The sequence below is a fragment of the Chinchilla lanigera genome, unplaced genomic scaffold, assembly GCF_000276665.1.
Source record: "Chinchilla lanigera isolate Chin_1 unplaced genomic scaffold, ChiLan1.0 scaffold00001, whole genome shotgun sequence".
NCBI lineage: Eukaryota > Metazoa > Chordata > Mammalia > Rodentia > Chinchillidae > Chinchilla > Chinchilla lanigera.
In genome coordinates, this window is record NW_004955402.1 from 38027535 (window position 1) to 38054313 (window position 26779).

General features: G+C 33.8%; 1 protein-coding gene across 3 annotated transcripts in view; it reads left to right on the forward strand.

The window, feature by feature from the left end:
• Dcc (DCC netrin 1 receptor) overlaps nt 1–26779 on the forward strand; it is a 1095765-nt gene that overhangs the window by 904423 nt on the left and 164563 nt on the right. For all 3 annotated transcript variants that reach the window (XM_005372942.2, XM_005372943.2, XM_005372944.2), the window contains exon 15: nt 24234–24428. In XM_005372942.2, the coding sequence (XP_005372999.1) occupies nt 24234–24428 (195 nt within the window). The remainder of the gene's footprint in view (nt 1–24233; nt 24429–26779) is intronic.

Sequence of the window (26779 nt, forward strand, 5' to 3'; positions counted from 1 at the left end):
CAACACATAATAATTATATTCCTCATGGGGAATTGGTACATATACTTATAGCATCATGGTCATTTTAACACATACTCTCTTCTCCCTCTTCTTACATGAGTGTCTTTAGGAAGTGTGGTAAAAAACATTATGAATGCTTCTTCTAAGCTTTGTCCAACAGAAAAGCAGCCTGAAAAACTTATTAAGTTCTCTTTTTCTACCTTATTCACCTTATCTAAACATATTCACTTAATTGGCTACTATGAAACTTCTGGCCCTCATGAAAGAACTTCCAGAACTCCTTCCAACAATGGCAAGAATGATGAGATAAGTGTGTTTAAAGCAAGTAGAAGTCATTTGAGCTAATTAATTACACTATGTCTTTTACTGTAATATTTTTTTAAAATTTAAACATTCCCATAAAATTTGATGTTGCACATGAAAGATGTACAAATTCATGAAAATGAGAATGGTGTAGAATAAAAATAAGTTGTAGTCAGTGTATTTAAAGTTAGGTAGTCAAAAGTGCAATCTTGAAAATATTGGATTAAAAAAGAGTGCTGAAAATGTGATGACACAAGATGACTGACTCAATTACAGATGGGAAGGTTTTTATTCCTAAGCATATGGTCTGGAAATTATTCTAAAAATGAAGAAGAAGATGTCTCTAACCCTTACTTTCTCTTACTTTTTGGTCTCTTTTTCCTTGGCCTCCATATTCATTTTGTAATCCCATTTCTGTTATTCTCAAATCTTTCTCCAATTCTTCATTTAATTCTTTTGTTTCCCTCCTTTTTCATATTTCCCATCTTTTTTTCTAAATATTCAAGAAATATTTATAGAAAACTTACTAGGCATCAAGCACTGTGCTGAGCTATAAGGAAACAATAATCAGTACAAAAGTCATGATCCTGTTCTCATGGAGATTAGAGGAAACAAAGATATTCTAATGAAATCACAGGAAATTCCTCTTGTTGTAGTATGAACATGTCTGACTCTTTGCAGTATCCTATGACTCAACATAAGAAAGATGGAAGGATAGCTGGATGCAAAGATGGATAAATTCATAGAGAGATAAATATGCAGAAAACCAATATCTGTATAGAGACTTGAAAATGAATGAGAACTAGCCATGCAAAGTATGAATTAGAAATTGAGAATAAATAACTGAGACTAAGACAAATGCAGTATTAAAGTCAAGACAGATACTGGCAACAGAGGAGACCACAGCAATGAAGCATAGACACAACAACATGATAAAGTTTATAAGACAAGCAGTTTCCAAGTCTCATAAGACCAAATGAAAGATTTGAACATTGTCTTAAGAATGTCTTTTAAAAAAAAAAGTCTTTAAAGTAATAACTTGTTTATCTTAAGCAGGTAATTAAAATTAAAAAAGAGTTAATTAAAATTTCATTATGAAAAATTTCCCAGAAGCTTAAAAATATATCATAGGTAGTCAAATATAGGCAACTCAGTTAGCATAAACCTAGAGATAACCTTGGAGTTTTAGAAAAATTGCTGGAGGCTTAGAGATGTTAATTTGCCTTAGGTTATAAAATTTATACAAAGTATCATTCAGGTGTTCATATGCTTCATTATTGTTTAAGAAGGATTCATTCTTGTGCTTATTGGAACTATTTCTTAGAGGCCTATTTATGCCTGGAAGTAGTCTAGGTATTAAGGGAAAAGCAATAAGCAGAGCTCCTATTCTTAGAAATTATAAATTGAGGGAAGACTATCAAGATGACAGAGTGGTAAGCAGCAAAGAAAGAGCCTCTCTAAGTGTCAACATCCAGACACAGGAATATAGAAAGGTGGGGAAGACGAGGAGGAGGAAACTGGGTCCCTGAGACTCAGGAAGGATCTGAGGTGCAAACTGAAGTTCATGGAGACAGTAAAGAAAGAAACTTCAAAAGAAAAGAAGGAGGTAGGTGGCATCACCTTCTCCCTCAGACGGAACTCACTGTGCACACCTGTGGACACATGATGAGTGCCGGTGACACCAGAGGGCTCCATGGAGAGATGTAGCTATGAGAGAAAGAGTGGACATGAAGGACTGCACTAGCTGGCAGTGAGTGCAGAGGGCTGAGTCATCCTGAGTGAGAGAGCAATTGGCTGGGAACCATTTTGGGTAGGGGTGGGTTGAGCTCAGAACACGGAGTGGTTGCTGGCTCCATCTGGAGCCTCCCAGTTGGGCTCAGACCTGCAGATGGTACATTGATGGCTGCATACCAAATGAATCTGGTCTCAGCCAGAAGGTGCAGGCCCACTGAGGTTATACACTACCCCACTAAAAAACTACTGCTGACTTACAGGGTTAAATCAAGATGAATTGGGACTCTGTCCCCATATGTTGTCTACTAGAGACAAACAAGGAAGTGGACATTTTTCTTTTTCTTTCCTCTCTCATTTTCTTTTTTTGGTGTTGGTGTTGTGGTTTTGGCTTTGATTTTCTGTTTTTATTTTTTTCCCCTTTATTGTTTGGCCTTTTTTTTATGAGTGAGTACCCAGTTTCTAACCTCTTTGTGGCTGTGGTTCTAATCTGTTCTTTTTATTTCTTCTTTCTCTCTTTTCCTCCAGTCTTCTGCACCAGTTTCACAAAGTTAGTGTGAACCTTATTTGTGCTCTAGTCTTACTTCTAATCTCTTCTTCTTTTCCCATTTCTCTATTTTATCCCTAACTCATTCTAAATTTTAATCCCTGAAGCCAAAATTGACATATTAAGGATTTGCATATTGCATATTATTTTCTGGTTTATTTTAGGTTTTGTGATATAACCATAAATCTAGTTCATACAGGTGGCAAATTAATGGTTATCTCAGTTTATCATTTTCTAGGTTGTGTTTGATGCTATTGTCAGTGATACCCCTATGGCCAAAAGTGACATAATTGTTCTAAACAGCTGTTCTTCCTGGTATTCCAAGACTGAGATTGACTCAGTGTCACAGAAAATACTGTGACACAGTGCCAAAGAACCAGGAGTTGGGCCAAAAAGGTAGCAACTTCTCATCCCCAACAAGTTGTACAGGTAGGATCTTGCAACAGACTGAAAACCACAAAACCAGCTGCACTTGGAAGATAGCTCAGAGAAGTAGTCATTTCCTAAAGATTCTAAATACTAGCAATAAAGAGACCCAACATAGGCAATTTACAAACATAACCCCAGAAATTAAACTAAAAAAAAGGAGAGAAAAAAAAATTAGAAGGCAATTAAACAAGATGCAACCCCAGACATCCAGTTCATCAAAAGCAAACCTTATGGCAATGAAGTGGGACAATCTGAAAGCCACCCCACCTTACCTCTATGAAGTAACAACAAAGCAATTGAATGAGGCTCTAGAAAAATATCAAATCAGAAATAACCTCTCAGATAACTTCAGAGGTGGAGTCCACAATGAAAAGCATGCTTAGTAACTCTAGAATAGATACAGACAAGAAATGTAAAGGAGCTTAAGAAAATTATGAAAGGCATGAATGCTCAGCATAAAAAAGAAATGGAAACAATAAGGCAGATTGAAGCAGATATCCAGGAGAATAAAAATTCCATTGATAGTATCTGCAGCAGGTTAAGCCAATGTGAGAACAAGACCTCAGGTATAGAAGACAGCTTGCTGTTAGCAAGCATAAAAAGGAAGATTTCTTAAAAATAGCAAGGGACCATGAGAAATCAATAAAGCAGGTGCTAGATGAGGCAAAGAAGAATAATGTAAAATCAGTTGGAGTCAATGAAAAAGCAAGAGATATTACATATGATAAAAAAAAAAAAACAACTCTTCACAGACATCATGACAAAAAACTTCCCTGGCAGAGTAAAAGAATTTTACATACAATTAAGCAAGGCATATAGAATTCCAATTAATGATGTTCAAAAAAAAATCTCCACCCAGCCACAGCATAGTCAAGATTCAAGAAATTCAGCACAAAAATAGAATCTTAAAAGCTGTTAGAGAAACAAAACAATAAATAACTTATAGATGAAAGCCCATCAGAGTGATAACTGACTTCTCAGCATAAACCTTCAATTCAAAGAGAACTTGGAGTGAAATATTTCGAGTTCTGAAGGAAAACAATGTTTATCCAAAATTTATGTACCCTACAAAGCTATCATTCAAAACTGATGGAGAAATAAGATACATGACATAGAACATCTGAAGAAATTTATGACCGCTGAACAAGCACTCCAAAATGTTTTGAAGGACATTCTAGAAAGAGATAACAAGGACTACAATTCCATGAACCACAGCAGAAAGAATCCACCAGTCAAAGTGAACAATTAAACAGAAAGGGGAAAAAAAGAGGGGAAGCCAACAACAATAAGATAAAATGACAAGGATAAGTTAATGCATATCAGTTATAACCATCACTATTAATGATCTCAATTCACCAATCAAAAGACACAGACTGGCCAAATGGATCAGAAAGCAGGATCCAACAATACGCTGCATATGGGAAACACATCTAATTCAAAAAGAAATTCATAGACTGAAAGTCAAAAGATGGAAAATAATACACTATGTGGCAAAAACCCAGAAAAAAGAGGTAGCTATTTTATTTCCAGACAAAGTGAATTTCAAGCTAAGAATGGTTAAGGGAAATAAAGGATGTCACTACATCCTTGTAAGGGGAACTATGCAACAGGAAGAGATAACAATCATAAATATATATGCAACAAAAATCAGTGCAAACAATTATATAAAAGAAATATTAACAGGCATGAAAAATAAAATGAGAACTAATACAATTGTATCAGGGGATCTAAATGCTCCACTGTTGCAAAAAGACAGATCAACTAGACAAAATCCAAAAATAAAATACTAGAATAAAACCAAACTTTTGAAAAAATGGACTTAGATGTCTGTAGAATGTTCCACCCCACAACATCAGAATATACATTGTGCTCAGCTGCACATGGGACATTCTCCAAAATAGACCACATACCAGCTCATAAAACATGCTCTAGTAAATTCTTTTTTTTTTTTTCCTGTACCAGGAATTGAACTCATGACCTCAAGGTGCCTTGCCAGGCAGGCACAGTGCCTTTCCAGGCAGGCACTGTGCCACTGAGCTAAATCCCCAGCCCCTTGCTTAAGTAAATTCGAAGGAAATGAAATGATCCTATGCATGTTATCAGACCATAATGCAGTGAAATTTAAAATCAGTGGCAAAAGAAGCCACAAGACTTCGTAAAAACATGGAAATTAAATAATACCCCACCTGAACAACAAATGGATCACAGATGAAATTAAAGAACAAATAAGTAGTCAGTTTCTACAATTAAATTATAATGACAATAGAACATACTGGAACTTATGGGACACCATGAAAACAGTCCTAGTTGGGGAGTTTATAGCAATGAACACCCATATGAGGAAAACAAGGTAAGAGCAAATAAACAAATTAATGGTGAAGCTCAAAATTCTAGCAAAAGAAAAGCTGGCTAAGCCAAAAGCTCATAAAAAGGAAGAAATTATAAAGATCAGAGTAGAAATTAACACTTTGGAAACTGAAAAAATAATATAAAACATCAATGAATCATATAAAGGTTAAATTTTATCCAAAAGGTAAATAAAAACTCAAGTTCATGCACTGTGAAATCACTACAGATACTGTAAAAATTCAGATCATCAATGCCTACTTTGAAAATCTTTACTCTCATTGGATAGAAAATGCAGAAGAAATGGACACATTCCTAGGTACATATGAATTACCAAAGCTGAAGATATAACAACCGTAAATAAACCAATGCTAATGAATGAAATTGAAGATGTAATGAAAAGCCTGACAACAAAGAAAAGCCCAGGCCCTGACAGAGTTACTGACAAATTCTGCAAAAAAATTTAGAGAAGACTTAACACCACTACTTCTCAAACTCTTAAATGAAATTGAAAGGGGAGCAGTACTCCCAAATTCATTCCTGCAAGCAAGAATTACCCTAATATGCCAACTGTAGAAGGACTCCACCAAGAAAGAGAATTACAGGCAAATCTTCCTAATCAACATAGATGCAAAAATCCTCAAAATGATCCTGGCAAACAGAATGCAGCAAATCATAAAGAAGATGAAACACCATGACCAAGTGGGATTCATCCCAGTGGTGCAGGGATGGTTCAACATATGTAAGTCAATAAGTGTAATACACCATAACAGCAGAGCCGAGGACAAAGATCATATGATCATCTCAATAGATGCAGAAAAAGCTTTTGACGAAGTCCAGCACTCACTCATAATAAAAACCCTACAGAAAATAGAAATAGATGGTCTTTATCTCAAATTGATAAAAGCCATCTATGATAAACCAACAGCAAACATCATACTAAATGGATAAAAACTGAAAACTTTCTCTCTAAAATCAAGAACAAGACACAGATGTCCACTGCCTCCATTCTTTTCAACATAGTCCTGGAAACTTCAGACAGAGCAATTAGGCAAAAAGAAATAAAAGGAATAAGAATAGGAAAAGGAGAATTTTTTTTGGTGGGGGGGTCTTTTTGAGACAGTGTCTTGCTATGCAGTTCAGGCTGGACTTGAGTTCACTTTGTAGCCCAGGCTGGCCTCAAACTCACAGTGATCCTCCTGCCTCAACCTCCCGAGTGCTGGGATTACAGGTGTGTGCCACCATGCCCAGCTTGGAAAACAAGAAACTAAATTACCATTATTTGCAGATGGCATGATACTCTACATAGAAGATCACAAAATTCCACTAAAAACTCCCTGATTTAATAAACAAATTCAGTAGTATAGCCTGATTTAAATTCAACACTCAAAAATCAATAGCCTCCCTGTATGCAAACAACAAACTCACTAAGAGAGAAATTAGGGAAACAACATCTTTTATAGTAACATCCAAAAAAAAATGAAATACCTGGGAATCAGTCTCATGAAGGATATAAAAGACCTCTACTTTGAAAATTACAGTACTTTGAAAAAGGAGATTGAAGAAGATATCAGAAAATGGAAAAATATGTTTGCTCCTGGGTAGGAAGAACCAATATAGTGAAAACAGCCATACTCCCAAAACTGTTATTCAGATTTAATGCAACTCTGATCAAAACTAATAGCATATCTCACAGAATTAGAGAAAACAATCCTAAAATTCATTTGGAACCAGATGAGACCTAGAAGAGAAAAGGCAATTCTGGGCAACAAAGGCAAGTCAGGGACATCAAAATCCCTGACTTCAAATTACACTATAATGCTACTGAGAAAAATACAGCATGGTACTGGTGAAACAACAGACCCAAAGATCAGTGGAACAGATTAGATAATGCAGAAACACTTCCAGACATACTCAGCCACATTATCTTTGAGAAAAGTGCCAGACACATTCACTAGAGGAAAGATAGCCTCTTTAATAAGTGGTATGGGAAAAACTGGCATTACACGTGCCAAAGATTAAAATTGGGCAGATATCTTTCACCATTCACTAAAGTAAAGTCAAAATGGATTAAAGATCTAAATATTAAAACAGAAACATTGAATGTTCTGGCAGATAGAATAGGTAAAACTCTTGAAGATATTGGTGTAGGCAGAGACTTCATGACTAAAACTCCAATTGAAGAGGAGCTATCACAAAGAATCAACAACTGGGACCTCACCTTATTAAAAAGCTTTTGCACAGCAGCATAAACCATCAACAGAGTGAAGAGACAATCCTCAATGTGGGAAAAATATTTGTGAGTTGTTTCTCAGATAAAGGATTACTATCAAGAACAAATAAAGGACTCAAAATTATCAGAAATCCCAAATTTACAAACCCAATCCAAAAATAGGCATCTGAGATGAATACACATTTGTCAGATGAAGAAATACAAATAGCAAGTAACTATATGAAAAATGTTCAACATCACTGGTCATTTGAGAGATGCAAATCAAAACAACACTGAGATTGTATGTCACCCTAGAAAGAATAGCTGTCATCAAGAATTCAACCAGTAACAAATAATGCAAGGGCTGTGGGTAAAAAAGTAACTCTTCTCCACTCTTGGTGGGAGTGAGGACTGGTACAACCACTTTAGAAATCAGTGTAGCAATTCTTCAAAAAGTAGGATTAGAGGTCCCATTCGATACAGCAATTGCTGTGCTGGCTATCTTCCCAGAAGAATTAAAAACAGTACCACAGGAATATATGTGCTCAATCTTTATAACAGCACAATTTGTAAGAAGTAGATCTTGGAAACAACCCAAATGCCTATCAACCCAGGAATGAATTTAAAAATGTGGTCCTTTTATACACTAGAATAATACTCAACCATAAAGCATGACAAACTGGAGACTTTCATAGGTAAATGGATGCAACTTGAGACCATAGCTATAAGTCAAATAAATCAAACCCATACGTGTAAACATCATATTGTCTCACTAGTGTGAGAAGCTGAAAGAGTAATTAAGATCCAAAATATATAATAGATATTATAAGATAGGAAGAAACTTCAAAAGGAAAGAGAAACCGGGATGAGGGAATGGAGAAAAGGAAGGAAGGAAGGGAGTTAAGGTAGTTATACTATTAATTTCTCTTAGTTCTGTAAAAAGAAAAGTCTGTGCTAATATTGTTAGGACAATTAAATGCTGATATCTTGTACTCTGAGTAACTGATTTAAAGATAACAATACACAATGTATTAACCATTGTTACCCTCCTGTTATCTTGTTTTGAAATTTTTTTCTCTTTAAAATATAAATAAATTAATTAAATTTTATTGAGATCCATGTAGGTAATGATAAATATTCTAAAAAAATAAAACACAATATGAGAAAGAGCAAGGATGAAGGAATATTGTTTAAGTAGGGGCTGTGGAAAACCTCTATAGATAAAATATAGCTATGTTTTAGGAAGTGAGGGGACAGCTATTTGAAGAGGTCAGTCAAGAAGCTCCTAGAGAGAGGCAGCAGGAATGGATCCCTGGGGATGGACTCTGGGTCGTGCTGGTTTATAGCAAGGAGGCCAGTGAGGTTGTTTCTAAAATCATAAGACTATGATCTGCACTATGTAAAGGATGCTTATAGTATGCTATGCACATACATTTTTTTTCTGCTTTATTTGAGAAATATTGTTTCAAGTTTATATAGCTGTGCTTTGTCACCTGACCCGCCCTTATGAAGTATACATCAATAGTTTTATTTTAAAGAAGGGTAATTTAAGAAGAGAAAATTAAACTAACTTGATCAAGTCATCTAAGAACAGTGAAGCTGTACCTCAAGACTAGGTTCTATGAATTGAGGTCCAGCTCAGGGTGTTAGAGCAGAGCCTCCACTAATCCCAGAGAGCTGACCTGATTACAATAAAGACAGTGTTTCAAGGCAAATGGTTCTAAGAAATGAGGTCATATCACTTACCTTAACCTAAGGGCCGTATCTCTTCCTGGAAGGAGTGAAAATGAATGGAGCAAAGGTGCTAAAGTTCCCATAAAACATCCAGTAGGAATGGGAGTCTGCTTTTGACTTATGTGCTCTTTCTCCTGACTCTGAATGAGTCACAGTGTAAATTTCCCATGTTCTTAGTCTAAGAATTTCTCTTCTTGCTCTGCTCCTTTCTTGGACTTATTTGCATATCAAGCAGTTATTATCAACTATATGAAGATCCTAATACACGCTGAGTCATATAGAGGACAAACATGAAAAGGATGAGAACAGCTCTATGGATGCTTAGACAGATAATGGTTGTATTGACCAGAAAAGAAATTATGAAAATAAACTGTACTTCAGCTAGCAATCTTAGGGAAAGGATGTAATCCTTCATTAAGTAGGATTACAGGCCTAATGAGCATATTCTTCAAAAACTGTTCCTTTCAGAATATTTTTGCCTAATGATCCAAAGTGCATCTTACTCCTTAATAGCATGTTATATTAACAAACATTTCAAATATTGTCTCTTTGCTTCCTCTACCTCTTCATTCATATAATTGTCAAGGCAATCCTTGTCCCCTCTGATAACGCACACATTAACAATCTGAAAGCAAACTTTACATATTTGAAAGGAAGCTACTAAGTTCCTATTTCTGTGCACAGTACTGTCATAAATTCTGATTTCAGATTGTTTAAACTTAATGAAGATCAGTAACCTTTCAGAGCACTTTAAAAACATGAAAGTGAAGAACAGGTATATTTTATTTGTGTTGTAAAATAGGGTTTCACCTGCAAGAAATAAGTTTAGTCCTAAAATTTTCATAGGTTTAGTCCTAAAATTTTCCGAATTTTTTAACCCATGATCATCTTCTACAACACTTCCTAAAGGAGTTGTTGAGTCTCCTTCTTTCCTTCTGGTTTTCTTCTTAGACTACATCATATGAATACTAAAAATTTTAATAGGGATCCATTATGTATGCATGGACAGGCTTGATAGTGGCTAGTAGTAGTAATATAAAATGAAGGACATTTTCTTTAAATATTTATCTCATTTTAACTTATTCCTATATATGTTTAAATCGTAGAATTACATAAATGAGTTCCGCTAAAGCTTTCATGGGTAATGTTGAGAAGCTTTGAGTCCTAAGTATGCCAAAGTCAGAAATTTCCAAATAAAATTACTTTGGTTTCCCTTAAACTATCTTTAGGGAGGAAACAAACAGTTTGATAACCACGTGCAATGGATGGCATTTTTTGCTGAGGCCAAAAAAATCTGTGTTGAAAGGGAATTGCAATGTTAGCACTCCTTGGACTTATTGTACTTTATAAATTTCTACCCCCACCTCCATGTCTTGGTGAACCAGAGTGCCGCATTTACAACTGTAATTGTGAGCCCTAAAAATCAGCTGGGTAGACACAGTGCTCTATACGGTTTTTTAAAGGAAACTTCTCCCTTTCTTTGAATAACCCAGCTCCCTCTTCCTTCTCTGCTTTGCTGAACAATGTGAAGATGAACAGTAACTTGGAAAAACACCCCTATTCCTTATGGATTGCTCTTTCAATTAGGATGTTTTGTTAAAGTAATTCTAACACTAAACAGCACTGTTTGTTCAGGGTTCCCTGGAAAGAACATTACTATTACTGACAGCTGGGAAGTTTTAAAACATTTATTTTGTGCCTCAAAATATCAGCTTTAAAAATTTAAGACCATTAGAATTCCCCACGGTTCTTATGTAAATGTCTTGCATAAGGAAATGAGAGAATTTATGATGAAGTTTAGCAAGGTATCCTCCAGGAAATTAAACCTGGGAATCTGTGCTGCTTTATTTTTTTTTAAGTGAACAGGTAGAAATTGCTAAATACAATCAATAATTATGGTGTTTGAATTAAACCTCCACCCTAAAGTGGAGTATCTAGGCTATGAGAGACTTCTGAAAATGCAACAGTAATGCTGCAAAACAGTACAAATTTCTGGGGACTGTCTCTAGGTTCCTGTCCCTAGAAAATAGGTAATTAGCCCTGCTATCCTGGCCTGCTAATTGGGAAAAGAACAGGTTCACTGCAAATTTATTTCACTGGAGAAGTGAACCACAAAGATGCCCTTGTGGTCTGAAACTACCACAATGTATGACCCTTACTGAGAACACAGATTTGGAAAGGAACACATTAAAGTTTATTACCCCCCAAAAAATTATAAAGTCGAAGTTGATGAGACCTCCTAGAAAGGACACTGCATATTAAAACTGTCATATTTACTTTTTAAAAAAAAAGTGTCAAGAAATGAAAAATCTCTAAGTATAAGAAGTCAGAAAAATATAAAATTTGTCCAGGTAAGCCAAGCATCATGGTGCAGGTCTGTAACCCCAGCACTCAGGAGGCTAAGGCAGAAGGATCACAGCAAATTTGAAGCTGTGAGCTACATAGTGAGGTTAAGGCTACATAGTGAGTTTAAGGCCAACCTGAACTGCACAGCGAGACCCTGTCTCCAAAACCAATTTTTTTTTTTTTTGTCTAAATGAAAGAATTAGAAAAAAGGAAGATACAAGAAAGTAAAATATATATAACAGGTTGAATAAACCTCACCAGAATGTCTGTAAATCCTTGGAAAATATTTTCCATGTTGCCTTACATGGCAAAAGAGACTTTGAAAAGTGATTCAATTAAGGGCTTAAAATGGGGCAATTGTCCTGGAATATCTAACTAATCCCAATATAATTACAAAGGTCCTTATGTGAGCAAGGCAGGAAGGTGCAAGAAAGAAAACAAGATACAAGTGTGATAAAAAAATATGGTGAATGTTTCCATTTTAAAAATGACTACAGTAAAAGACACATTGCCAATAATCCCATCAAAGTACTCTGCCTAAGTTTGAACACACTAATCCCAATTTTCTTCTCACTTTCTGAAGTAGTTCTGGTATCCTCTTTTGTAAGTGTCTTCAGTTGCACTGTCCTAGCTGCCTTTATGTCCTGAGTAAGTTTTAAAAACGTTTACTTTTATGGTAATTTGACTTCTAGAAAAAGCTAGAACTCACCAAATCCCAGATCCAATGAACAACATGTGTAAAAGTGTTCCATAGTGTTTGTAGGAGCCTGTCTTTGTTCATCATTTACTACAATTTTTTTTATCATACCTTGTAAGAACATTCACAAAAGAAGAGTTCTAGAACTGCTTCAGTACGTGGTAAGTGAAGCAAATTAAATACTTCAGAGTGAGGGGGTAGTACTTTGATGGGGACTAATGGCAATGTGTCTTTTATGGAAATCTTTTTTTTTTTTTTTTTCAAAATTACACACGTATTTTTTGACCAGCACTTGTATGGTGGCCTTTGACAGCTTGGAAAAGTAGGAAAATGCATTTGTTCTGAGGACGTCTAGAAGGAACAAAGCCCTGCTTGATGCTAGAAATGAAATCTTCTGGCCTTGTGGCAATAGAAATTCAACCAAACCAAAGAATATAAACACATAGACAGTGATTTAATCTGGGGGTTTGCCCCCAAGGAGTGGGGCAGACAGCAAGGATAAAGAAGTTCAGGGTGACCCCAAAATAGAGGAAAGGAAAGGAATAGAGTTCTTGGTATGAGCGATGCCTTGCTATTTTTATTGGTCACGAGTGAGGTGTCTTCACAGTGCCCGTGCTGACACCTACATTTATGCTCAGTGAAACTGGTACTCAATTTCTGTCCTCTAGAAGTATAAAATAAGGAATCTGTGTTTTCCTAAGTGACTAAGCTTAAGGTAACTTAAAGTACAATATATAAAAGCCAAAGAAACTGTACGAGTATTAATAAAAATAAAGTAGAAACACAAGTTGTGATTTATAAAGCCAAAAAAGTTCACAGATAAACAGCTTATTCTGTGATGATAGGCTTAGCTTAAAAATATCTAAAGAAAAATGTGAAAACATAATTGTCTGTGGTTTGATGGAAGATAAATATGATGTCAAAAGTTCATATTTAGTTAAGTATTCCTTTTAAAAGTGTTATTAAAGATGTATTTTCTAAATCATTGGAAGAAACACAAAGGAATAAGACTCTGTATAGCTAAGCATAGAAAACAAAGAAGCAAGAAAACATAAATGAAAACTGTGATCCTATGAGAGAAATTCTAAAATTTAACAAAATGAATGTTACCCCTGTGGAAAAGAGACTTTCAGGTGTTCTTAAAAACTAAATGTCACTAAGTGGTTTTAATTTGAGAAAAAAATATTAAATGAAATTTGGACCAAGAACTTTTAGGCTAAATGACAGGATTTTAGGACAAAAATAACAGTGCAGGGCTGGGGATTTAGCTCAGCGGCAAAAGCGCCTGCCTGGCAAGCGCAAGGTCGTGAGTTCTGTTCCCGGTACCGGAGAAAAAAACCAAAAAAAAAAAAAGATGTTTAAAAATAACAGTGCATACATACATAGGAGTATATGCACAGAAAAATGAGGCAATAAATAATTTCGCTTTGAAAACTAATATTATCTAATAAAGATGTGAGTCATGATGTCAGATATAAAAAATATAGCACTTAATTTATATGAAACATTTAAACAGGTCAAAAAGCTAAGCCTGATTTGAGAAAGAATCATTTCAAGTTCTTAGAATAAAATAAAAATATAAGCAGAAAAAAGTTGAGTCACCAACTTAGTCATTTAATTGAAAAGTATCAGATGTGTTTTATAGAATATTAGCATAGCATAAAGCAAAATTAATAAACATGAAGATAGATCTAAAGAAATTGAACAGTGCAACAGAGAAGAACCCATGAATGGAAGAAAGAAATTTAAGATACATAAAATAAGGACATTTCAGATGTATTATTCATACTTCTAAAATAAAATAAGATTAGAGGAGAGTTTTTGAGTAGATAAGAAGTGAGTATTTTTCAAAATTATTGAAATACGTGAATTCTTTCAGAAATGATCTTTCAACTTTGATACACTGTACAGTAGCAAAAATAAGGACATGAAGGAAAGCATATTACTTATCTTGCAAACAGCAATAAACCAGATAACAATGAATACTTTCAAAATACTAATACAAATTGCTATCATCCTGGAATGATGATGCAACTAATGATGATACACATACAACTAAAATTATTATTCAAGGAAAAGTGACATAGAAACATTTTAACATTAAAAAAATCTGAGATTTTAATACTTCCATGTGTTTTTGTAAATATTTTCCTTATAAAAGTGACAAAAGAGAAGGAATATTAGACAAATAGTAAGCAAAAATAATGTAACCTATGAGTACAAGAAAACAAATTATGATTATGTAAAATAAAAATAATACATTAGAAGTTTTAAAGTGGGGACAAATATGAAGTGGATGGGAGAAGATGGTAGAGTTTAAACTGTATTGAGATCATTGTTTGCTGTTCTGTGAAAAGTAGACATATAATTAACTTTGCATTTGAGGTCCAAATTGAAGGATGCAAGAGTTTATAGTGTCCTAGTCAGTAGAGGAGAAAAACATTAATAGGAGAAGAAAAAATCTTTAACCTGTTCACATGGCATCAAAAATACAATTTAATGGACAAATAAAAACTAATAAAATGGTAGCAATAAATCATTACTCTATCAATAAATATAAATGTATTAAAATTATCAAAGTACAGATTGTTAAGTGGGAATTTAAAAGCATGAAAATTCATGATATTTATAATTGTCACACCTCACAAATCAATTATATGGAAAAGTTGAACAAAAGAAATAGGGGAGAAATATAATGAAAGCAGCGATAGAAGTTTCTTTGGTAATTTTTTAAAGCCAAAACATTTTTTAAAATAGAACTAACATAATGATAAAGGTTTTACCTTAAAGAAATGTATAAATTATTCTGGAAATATGTAGCAATTATGTATTTATGACTTTTATAACACATATTTATACTATTTAAGGAAATCTTGACACTTACTTGCTTTTATTACTTCAGAAGCAGTAAATGGACCTTATTATAGTTAGAAAATATAGAAAACAAACCAACACCAACACTTACTAGATTATAATTCTTAACACCTTAACTTAATGTTCTGTAAGTTTTGTTTTTTCACACATAAATATGTAAGTACAGATATATACATATAAAATATAACGTAAATATATAAAGATATACTTAAAATGAGATCATACAATATATACTATTTTTAAATTATATTTTAAAATTCTTTTTATTTTTGCATGCTATGAATTTACCCTATAGCTTGATGATATTAAAATTTTTTCAAGGTCCTCAAAAGCTTATTTTACAAATCAGCTTTTAAAACTACAGTAAAATCCAGGACAATATTGCACTTCATTTTTAAAGTTCTTTTTTTTCTATTTTTTTATTTTAAAGATGAAAGAAGGAAAACATATCACCAAACACACATTTAGAAAACAACACAAAAATGATACAAGCAATACAGAATTTCAAACAAGGGCAACAGTCCCTTTATCCTATCCTAATTTATTACACTGGGATTTTATCCTCTAAAATGTTCTAACATCTGGTTTTGTCTCCTTATTTTTTACGGTGTCATTTACATTATTAGTATACTTTACTTTTGGTATTTTTTATAAAGTGAAATTGTACGTATAAGCCAATGTCCTATTCAGAGATTTGAACATACCTCTCTCATAATTAGAAGAAATAAAATAAAGGAAGGAAGGTAGAAGACTTGACATAATGCAAGATACCCACAATTGGAAAATCACATTGTTTGTCTTTAAGCATCAAAAAAGTTTTAGTGCTTAGCTACAACATGATGTCTTTCTAAGTTTTTGAAATATGTTTATTAACCACTAAATATATTTATTAACCACAACATAATGATCAATAGTAAAATTATATGCAGTATGATTAGAAATGTAAAAATATACTTGAAAATAATACATTCGTCAAAAAAATATTTATATCAAAACTAGAATGGAACTTTCAGATCTTGATATATAAGCAACCTGGTTTACTTCTTTAGTAATATAAAATTTGGGGCCAGTTGTGGTGGTACATGCCTTTAATTCCAGTACTCTAGGCAGCTGAGACAGGAGAATGACAAATTTGACTCCAGCCTGGGTAAATAAATAATAAAATGGTAGCAATAAATCTTTACTATAATATCAATAAACATAAACGTGTTACAATCATCTTAGTGACAGTGAGACCTTGTGGCAGAATAAAAAAATAAAAAGAACTTTGAATTCAAGGCCCTGCATCACAAAAAAGGAAAGGTTTTATAAGTTGTATTTTTATTTTAACAAATATAAAAGTTATAGTTGCTTGGTATTATTTTGGTAAAATCTTTGGTGAAAGTGAATGAGAAGCCATGGAAATGCATCTAAATAAATAATTCCAAATTGGGTTTAAAGATATGGATTTATACAAGCCAGCAAAAGTATATTTTATCCTGGTGATTTAGTTTACTCTTAGTATGGATTTTGGTGTGTGAAGAGTATAGACACCGCGCCATAAAATAGAGTTTCTGTTCTCATGGACTTTTGATAGGCGCCATTCATGATGGTGTGTATCATTCCTCAACAGACATGCAGAAGGATCAGGTACAACTGCTCTCCCATCATGAAATCCAGCCCCTTATTATCATTCAAGTGGATTTCATCTTCTACAAGAAGTGAAGCAAAAAAAAAAAAAAAACACAATGAATTTTTGAAATTTAAAAGCTGCTGGAATTCTTGGGCAAGTGGTTGTTCAGAATCTCAGAGCTACAGTGTGGAAAGAATGGTGCAAATATTTAGAGTTGGACGAATGTTCAAAGTTTCAATTCCTTTCTTGGCCATATCAAACTTTTAATTTGCTCACAGAATGTCTGATCCCTTTACCATTTCATTGGGCATGTAATTATTTCTTATGTAATTCAAGAAAAATAAGGGGGGAAAGGTGAGTTCTTGAATTTTTATGACAATTTGAGTCTTGCTGTTCTTGTCTAATCTTGGATAAGTATCTTAACTTTCCCAAGTCCTATTTTTTTCATTTATAAAGAAGCAATAACCAGGATATACACCTCATTGGGTGTGCCTTTGTCAGAATTGACCATGATAATGCCAGTAGATTATTCAGCAGTGTATTACTGTCATTAGTTTTGATAAATTAGATCTCAGACTTTGACTATATAGTTTGTTTTGACAGCAGTATGAAATATTCATATTGCTGATTTTATGGCACATCTCCTAGTTCACATGAAAATCATGTATGCATTAAGGAAATATTTATGTTAACTTCCAATATAACAAAGAGTACATATCCAGTTCAACTTACAAGCCCAACGTTTAATTCAGAAATAACTGTGAAGCTTGTCTTATATCAATAGATACAAAAGGGCATTTTGCAAAAGCAGATAGTTTAAAATAACTCATGCTAATATAAGGATATAAAAAAATTTCTTAAATTTTATTGTTTCTGTAAGAAACTAAGAGTAATCATTATAGTACTAAAAATATTTTCTTTAAGATCCAGACAGGCCTGGGAAGTTTCTACTAATTTTATTATTCAAAAGAATATTATAGGTTTGGGAAGTAAAATAAATACACAAACTAAAGAGGTTATAACATTTTATTACAGAAGGAAAGGAATGTTATTTTTATAAAAGTTATGATTGCACATTTGAAAATTCCAAAAACTACACTAGACAACAAGTACAACTGATTAGAAAATTTAGTTAGACAGTAAGTTTCAAGCTAGCATACAAAAAAGTTCCTTTTCTTTATAATAGGAATAATTACTTTAAATATGAAAAAGAAAAAAATGCACCTACAAAGTAACTTAAAATATAGTATGAAAGATGAAATTTAACATGATGTACATAAATTTCTGTAAAACCATTACATTTAATTAAAAATGACATGAATAAATAGAAAGTTATATATGTTCTGAATAAGAAATATGAACAGCATAAAACTGTTAGTTCTCTTCCAACTAATGATTAATTTAATAAATTCTAATCAGTGAACTTCATAGGAAAGAGTAAATGTAAAAGAATTCCTAGAAATTTTGAAAAAGTATAATTAACATTTACAATAAAGCCTCACTGAAAATCAATATCATACTGTTAGACATGGAAATACATAATTAAATCTTTACAACAGAAAATAAAAGACAGAAACTCTTCTTGGTGTAAATCTTTATAACAGAACGTAGAAGAACTACTTCTTGGTATATTTAAGAAATAAATAGAAAATCAAATTAGCAGTCTCTGCTAGTAGATTTTTCGCTAAATGATATTGACTTTTGCCAGCACTTTTGGTAGATCCGAAAATGTGTTTCTTCTCTTCTTTCAAATGAGCTGACAGTTTTTGATTCTGATGATGGTATTTGAAGGCAAAGGAGGTTGAAGTAATCACTTCTTAATTAATTCAAAAAAAAAAAAAACGACTGGGATGGTTGTAAGGATTTTTGTCTTTGTTTATTCCCTTTTAGTATTTGTAAATATAACAGAAGACCTTAGACTTTTTTTTACAGCTGGCTGTTATGAGCTATTGTTTCAGCTGTCATTTCTCTTAATACTGATTTTGCTCTCTGTTCTGGGGCTTGTTCTGGTATCCACCAGTCCTTTAAACCAGAAGCTTCGCCATCATCCTCACCTTCCCCATCTCACTCCTGTCACTACCCATCAAGTCAACAAAACATGGGATTCCCACTTTTCTAACAGACTTTGAATTCTTCCTCTTGATTCCACTCCCCGCATCATACCTTATTTCAACCCATCACCATTTGTCACTTGAAAATAGTCTCACACATGTTATCTTGACACTTGCTTCCTTCCCGTGTTCACTAAATTCCATAGTGTAGCCAAGGTGAGTTTGCATAGCCAGATCTGATGACGTCATTCACTGAGCGAACTCTTCTCTGTCTGCTCCAGTCTTCAGCATCAGATGTGATGTCCTGTTACATCTGCCTCCCTCCACTTCCCTCCAAGTGAATGTCCTCAGCTGAATCACATCTCCACCTTTTGGACTTCCTGTCCCTTCAGCCAGACTCTTTTCGAATACAATTCGCAGCTACTCTTCAAAACTTTCTGGATATTTTACTTCTGTGAAGCATTCTTGTATCTGAGTTTTGTTTAGATGCTTGCACTGTACTTTCGGCACACTCTGTTTTAGAATGGATGACTATCCTCTCAATATTCTAGTAACACAGGCCATTTTTTTGTCTTGCATTACTCACAGTTTTATATAGTACTTGTTGTACAGTAGGTGCTAAATAATATTGAGTGGACAGGTAACTATGGAAACCTGCATATTACTATAAAATGCATACAACACGTACAGTTTGATTATTCACTGATTTCTACCCTTATGGTAAAACATTGTTTTAGATGATGGCTAGAGATGTCCATTATACTCTGTGCTGTTTTTCCCATAAATAGAAGACTATATAGGCCCTTTATCAAATGTTAGAAATTAAGAAGAAAGCCCTAGATTTCAGGACATTAGGTGGGAACAATATTTTAAAGGTATTTTGGCATTTTTGTTTTCATCTTGCAAAAAATGAAATTCTGTACCCATTAAATAATAAGTTCTTATTCTTCCCTCTGCATCTGACATCCGCTATTCAATTTTGTATCCCTATGAATTTAGCCATTTAGGGTACCCCATTTAAGTGGAATCATACAGTTCACATTTGTTTGTGACTGGTATATTTAATTTAACATCCACAAGGCTCACCCATATTGTACGATGTATCAAAATTCACTTCCTTTTAAAAGCTGAATACTGTTCTGTTGTATGAATATACTTCATTTTGTTTACCCACTCACTTGTTGATGGACACTGGGTTATTCTCACTTTTTGGCAATTGTAAATAATGCTGCCACGAACTTGGTTATATAGATACTTGAGTTTCTGTCTTCAATTCCTGACTACATGTGCTCAGAGTTGTAAGATCATGAAAGAATACTAATTCTATTTTGAACTGTTTTAGTTTTAGTTATACTCAGTGGAAGACTGCGGGTTTTCAATAACGGGATGGAAACCAGGGCCTTTGCACTGAGATATGTCTCCAGCCCTGTTAGTATTTATTTTGAGACAAAGTCTTGTTAAATTGCCCAGGTTGGCTTTGAATTTGTTATACTCCTGCCACAGCCTCCCAAGCATCTGGAATTATGAACATGTGTCATTTTGACTAACTTATCTTTCATTATGAGGAATCACTGTATTATTTTCCATAGTAGCCACTGTATCATTTTCCATTTCCGCTGGTTGGCTGACTATCTTTTCTAGTTTTCTTTTCACTTTCCATATTTCTTCTATTTTAACCTTCTTGGCTTTTTCCAAATGCCAACTTTTTCTTGTGGTAGAGCTTCTGCAGTATTTGACTCCTTTGCCTTCACATCTCACCTGCTGATATTTACCAGGCTGGCTTATTCTGATTATTCACTGTAGATTCTAAAGGAGAGACCTTCCTTGATGAGTCATTTTTATTGTTCCATCAGTATAACACTTATCCAAATTTCATTATTTCCCTTCTTCCAACAACATGATATCTAGAATTATGACTGACCTATTAGAGATGAATGGAGATTGATAAATTTTATAGGAATTAATGGAATAAATTTCCTAGTGTTTTACCTATGAACATTAAGCATTAGTGAAATTCCATAGTCATCATTCAAGGAATAACATGTGTTTTAGAACCAAATTAATCCAAGACAGAAACCACAATTTTAAACATTATCAGGAATGACAATTGACACAGTTGTCTTGATCACTGAGATGCCAATAGAAATTTGGCATATTATTAATTTGGGTACTGCAGAAAAAACATGCTCTTGTTCTCAAATTAGGTCAATAATTACTCCTACACTCTTCTCTCTCTCTCTCTCTCTCTCTCTCTCTCTCTCTCTCTCTCTCTCTTTATATAATATATATATATAAATATCTGTCTTAGACATACTTGTAAAATCTTTCTTGTCCTTCTCAGTAGCAAATTTCAGTGTTATATTCAAAATAAAAAGCACTCATGTTACATAACTTCCATGACAAAATTTCTAAATTGATATTTTATAGTTCATTTTGGTAGTAACCACTTTTATAACCCATAAGGTCATCTGTGTGAGAGAAAACTCATTCAGGTAGTGTAAAAGGAAAATTGTTATTTCATTTTTTATATTAAGTGAATGGGTGACCGTGAATAGGCTATCCTGGATTATAGACAATCTCCTGGCCTAGTTATTATTATGAGGAAGCCATGTATTTTGGATGCGCTACTTTTAATTTTGCCCTCATAATATATTACCTTGATATTAAGTGAATGATGGAAGATTATCTAGCTGAAAAGGGAACATATATTCATTCAGTCATTCTTTTTTATTAATAACCATATCTTTTCAATACTTTTCATGGTACTAAGGTTTGAATTCAATTGTGCTCTACCACTAAGTTACATCTCCAGCCCTTTTTATTTTTTATTTTGAGACAGAGTCTCATTAAGTTGTTCACCTTCTCAGTCTGGGCTTGAACTTGAGATCCTTTTGCCTCAATCTCCCAGTGCTCTAGGATTAAAGGTCTGAGCCACCACACCCTGACTCTGCTTTAAAAGGTGGCTTGGAAGTTTGTGTCTAGGATTGGAATAGTTTTCATTCAATGCAGGGTAAAGAGGAGCACCAACAGCTCTTCTTTAAGAGCTAGATGGTGTATACTTCCTTATGTATGCTCAACTCTAATAGATGAAATTTTGGGCATAGTAACTTAACAAATTTATAGGGGGCTATTGTATGATTTGAAAAACTAAGGGAAAATAGTTTCTGTTCTGAAAACCTTTTAATAATTCTTTCACTTTATACAAAAGATTCTGAGTGCTCTCATTGAAATCATTATTTCATTTTGTTTTCAAAAGAATAGCAACGTAGAAAATCAGAATATTGTTTATTTTCTTAATACACAATTATGCAAATTAACTTGTTGTTAAAATAGCTATTACAAAACTTCACATGCATTAAGCAGAATCCATTGTAGAGCTCAGTACATTTCAAGGACACTGGCAAGATTATGTGGCAATAGAGTTTCAAAATATTAATCCATCCCTTTCATCCCTTTTATTACTTTTACTTAGGGCTTATATTGGGAAATACTTCATAAACATTGTGTCTCTGCTGTAAAGGTTTATATCCACATTTTGAAACATAAATTTTTATGATGCCTTTGCATATTATATCACAGGCTTCTTTAGGGCAACAAATAATAACTTGTCCCTTCTTGCTCACAAAGGGGCATCTTTAGAGAAATAAAATCTTCTTCACAAAATTCTGTTGATGTAGCACCTTTTGAACAGTTTGAAAAAGTGTTGGTATAGGATCTACTTTAAAAACTTTAACAAAAGACATTCTCCCTTCACCACATAAGCTGCAAATATGCAGCTGAATATGTATAAAGCCAGTGGAGGCAGTTGTGTCAGCTTTGCTATTCTATCGAGAGAGAAAGGTACTGTAATATTACCAATAGTCATCAAATCTTTTTGCACAATTTGTTATCTTCAGAGATTCTTGGTTGGAACAGAAGCAATAAGCACAATAGTTTGGAAAAGTTTTAAGTCACTAATATTTGTGCATACCAGTACATAGCCAAGAACAGCATTAAGATATAAGTTCATTTAATGAACTATTGGAATTGGGATGGCTACATTTGTTTTTACTTGTATTTCTGTAAGACTGACACAATCTTCAAAGTGTAGACAACATATGCTTACATTGAACCTATCACAATACTTATGAGAGTCTATTATAACTGTCTTTTTACTTGCCTTTTTTTACTGTACCTTTTCTGATAGATTGTAAACTGCAGTAATTCAGGTTTTATACCTGCCATGTTCACAATCTGTATCATGAATATCATAGGTGCTTAGCCTTATATTCAATCTAGTGATTGCTATATACTTATTAATTATCAGTGTACAGGAAATGAGTCATTCTTTTAGAGATGTAATTACAGGAAAAGATGATGATGTAATATCTAAATGTCAATTTAATATTGAATTCATTAATTTTCAACACACAATCTCTTTAAAACAAATTGTTATTAGGATGATATGAATGAGACCACATGTGCTACTCATAAGAGTATTTTTCTGCATTATCTCACTAAATCTTAACAATACTATAGAAAATCATAACTATCTTCATTCTACGGTTGAAGGAAGGGAGGATTAGGGAAGGTAAGTAGAATCTCATAGTTTTATAGCTAGTGAACCCCTTGCAAAAAATTTTAATCTTATTCTTTCTCCGTTCGCAGTTCAAACTTTGAATGACGCAATATTTGGAATGCCAATTTAATCAGAACAGAAATTCAGGGAAACTAAATAATTTCATAAGTCATGCAGCTAATACATGATAGAACATGGTATTATGCCAAATTTGTACGGTTCCAAAGCCTGTGTATTTTTAATCCAGGCCACAGTCTTTTTCCCTTTAATAATAACAATGCATTCTGCACAGAAGCTATAAACAACTAGTAATGTATCATCCAAATCATGCTGAGCAGATCATCACCCTAAATTGTTTACCCTGACAAATTCTTAAGAAGGAACTGGTACATTTATTTTTGGTTTGGGTTAAATCAGAGTAAATAATGTCAAACAAGACAGTTTTTGACATTTTATTTCCCTTAGTGTTATTTCTATATCTGTCTTTGTTCTACCTTTTATTAGTGATACCTAAGAAATATATGGAAAAAGAAAAAAAACCATTAGAATAAATATGTATAATGCTGCAGTCCCCATAGAGGAAATACTTGAGAATCCCTATAGAAGAAAAAATTTTATGACAGCCAAATTAAATATGGAAAATGTAGCACATGCTGAAGAATGGAGGAACTTGGGCAATAAGTGGTGAACTGTTTAGCATGTATGGAATATGATATTGTCTTATATAGGAAGCTTTGCCATGCTACCTGGGCTCTATTCTGAGACATACTGATGATATCTTTTTGAATCCTAGAGTCTCAAGTCCCTGACCAGCCAAGCTCTCTTCATGTGAGGCCCCAGACCAACTGCATCATCATGAGCTGGACTCCACCCTTGAACCCAAACATTGTGGTGCGAGGTTACATCATTGGGTATGGCGTTGGTAGTCCTTATGCTGAGACAGTGCGTGTGGACAGTAAGCAGCGATATTATTCCATTGAGAGGTTAGGTGAGTAGTGATGAATTTTATTTTACTAAGGGAATAGATTATTTATTTTAAATTATTCTATTTGGAAAATTGTTTTGGGGGTTACGACTTCAGCTTGATTGCCATATAATCAGTTGTTAAAATCTCTCTCTTTCTCTCTCTCTTTCTCTCTCTCTCTCTCTTTCTCTCTATCTCTGTCTCATTCTCTCTGTCTCTGTCTCTCTCTCTCTCTTCATACCCATTCTTGTCTCTAGATTATGCATTTGTGGAATTTGATCTAGAGCATGTACAGTGAGTTCTGCTCTGATTTATTTCCTTGCTTACCTGTACTGGAATAAACAAAGAGCTTTGGATAATGATCAGTGGAAACTTCTTGTCTTACTACTTCTTATAAAAAGAAAGCAAACATGTTTTTATATCTATATTTCCTTTAATTCCAGTGCATTTTTTTGCTTTATTGCCCACGCCAGGATAATTTCTGTCAATTTATCTTTAGTCTTAACCACAGTACCTTCTTTTCCCTTAACATTCATGGGTAAAGCTCGGTGGCTGTCATTATAACTATAAAAAAAAAAAAATGAAAAAAGGAATGTTTAGTCAAGGGTGAACATTGTATTTACCAAATCCATTCTGCCTGGGTTGTTGTTCCCTTTCCAACCTAAGTTTTCTTATTGTACCTTGTTTTTCATTTTTTTATGGAATAAAGTGCTTCAATTGTGGTATTTCTGAATTCAGTGACAGTTTGTTCATTCAGAGAATTTTATTGTGTATATACCTTCAAACTAATTTCATACCTGATTTTCTATACTATTGTAAAAGATCATGGCATTAGTAAAGATGTATAAAATAAGTACAGTATATGCAGTATATCAGAAGCCAGAAAGTTAAAGAAAAATGCAAGTTGATTCTACCTGTTGATTTAAAGCCCAGATTATTGGCAGTGAATTACACTTACCCTTCTGTAAATGCAAACTTGCTAGGGATGGGGGCATGTGCTACTTATTTGCAATGTCTCTCCTAGACAGAACACTTGTGATGAGAAACCCTATTTGAATTTGAATAGCTGCAATGCAATAGCAAGAAAAGATGTTCTCAGTGCAGGCAGAAAATTGCACTGACCCATTCTCTCTGTAATTGCTTCAAACACTAATAAGTGAAGCACCTACTGAATCTCCACAATTTGAGTCAGCTTGGCATTTAGAAATAATATTCCCTCAGTCAGACCCTGAGTTTGAATGTAAGGACAATCACAAAGCTCATATTTTATGGCTGTCAAACCTATGTCAGGGGACTCTCACTTATCCATTATTCAGAATACACTGTCTCTGACAGTTCATCTTGATGCCACTCACCAGGCAGAGGGAGGGGGTGTGTGGCCGTGCACAGCCACCTGCCTTAAGAATGAACATGGTGTGCACTCAGGAGGATGTCATCAAGGAAGAATGCATTATTTCACTGTGTCCTTTGGATAAAGATAAGACTTACTACAAAGACATTTTCTGCGGTCTCCAAATCTTATAACTGCTTAGGAGTTTATGAAATTAGCATTGAGAGATTTCCCCCAAATATCTGACAAGGAAAAAAGGAAAAAACCCCTTGTAGGTTATATTCTAAAGAGCTGGGTGTAGGGCTGGTGTTCTGGCTCAATCATAGAGGGCATTCGCCTAGAAAGCCTGACTATCTGGGTTTGATCCCCAGCACTGAAAAAAAGGCAACTTGTGATTTTGCACTTGAAAATTTATCAAAACAAAGTGTGTGTGTGTATACATATATATATATATTCTACTATATTACATGTATTTGAGTACTATCAATTGATCTTCTTGAGTCCTCACATAAAATGTGAAATGAAACCATTACTTGTCTTTGTATGTTAAGTATTCTCATGGTTCTGCAATTAAAACTGGCATTTTCCAGTTTGCACTTTCACTATTTAACCAAAATTATGAAAGATATCATAAACTCTGAATTTTATAAAAGTGAAAGATTCATTCAAGTCTACATTTAAATTCTGCAAGAAACTACTGTTTTATTTATCCTATTGAACATTAAGTTTGGCCCTGCAGGGCTGAGACCATAGCTCAGTGGTAAAGTGTTTGGCTAGCATGCATGAGGCCCTGGGTTTGACACCTCGCACCAGAAAAAAAAAAAAAATCAAGTTTTACAATGTATTTTTGAAAAGGTACTTCTGAATGTATTTTTATTGTTTAAACTTGCCTGATCATTACAGAAACACAAATTATCCAGTCATCATATATATAATTAACAAAAGGAAATTTTCTGTTTAAGAACTGCATATTTTAGTTATAGAATCAAAAGTGAGTTAAAGAAAGTTATCATCCATTGAAACATAAGTGATAACTGCTTTTTCA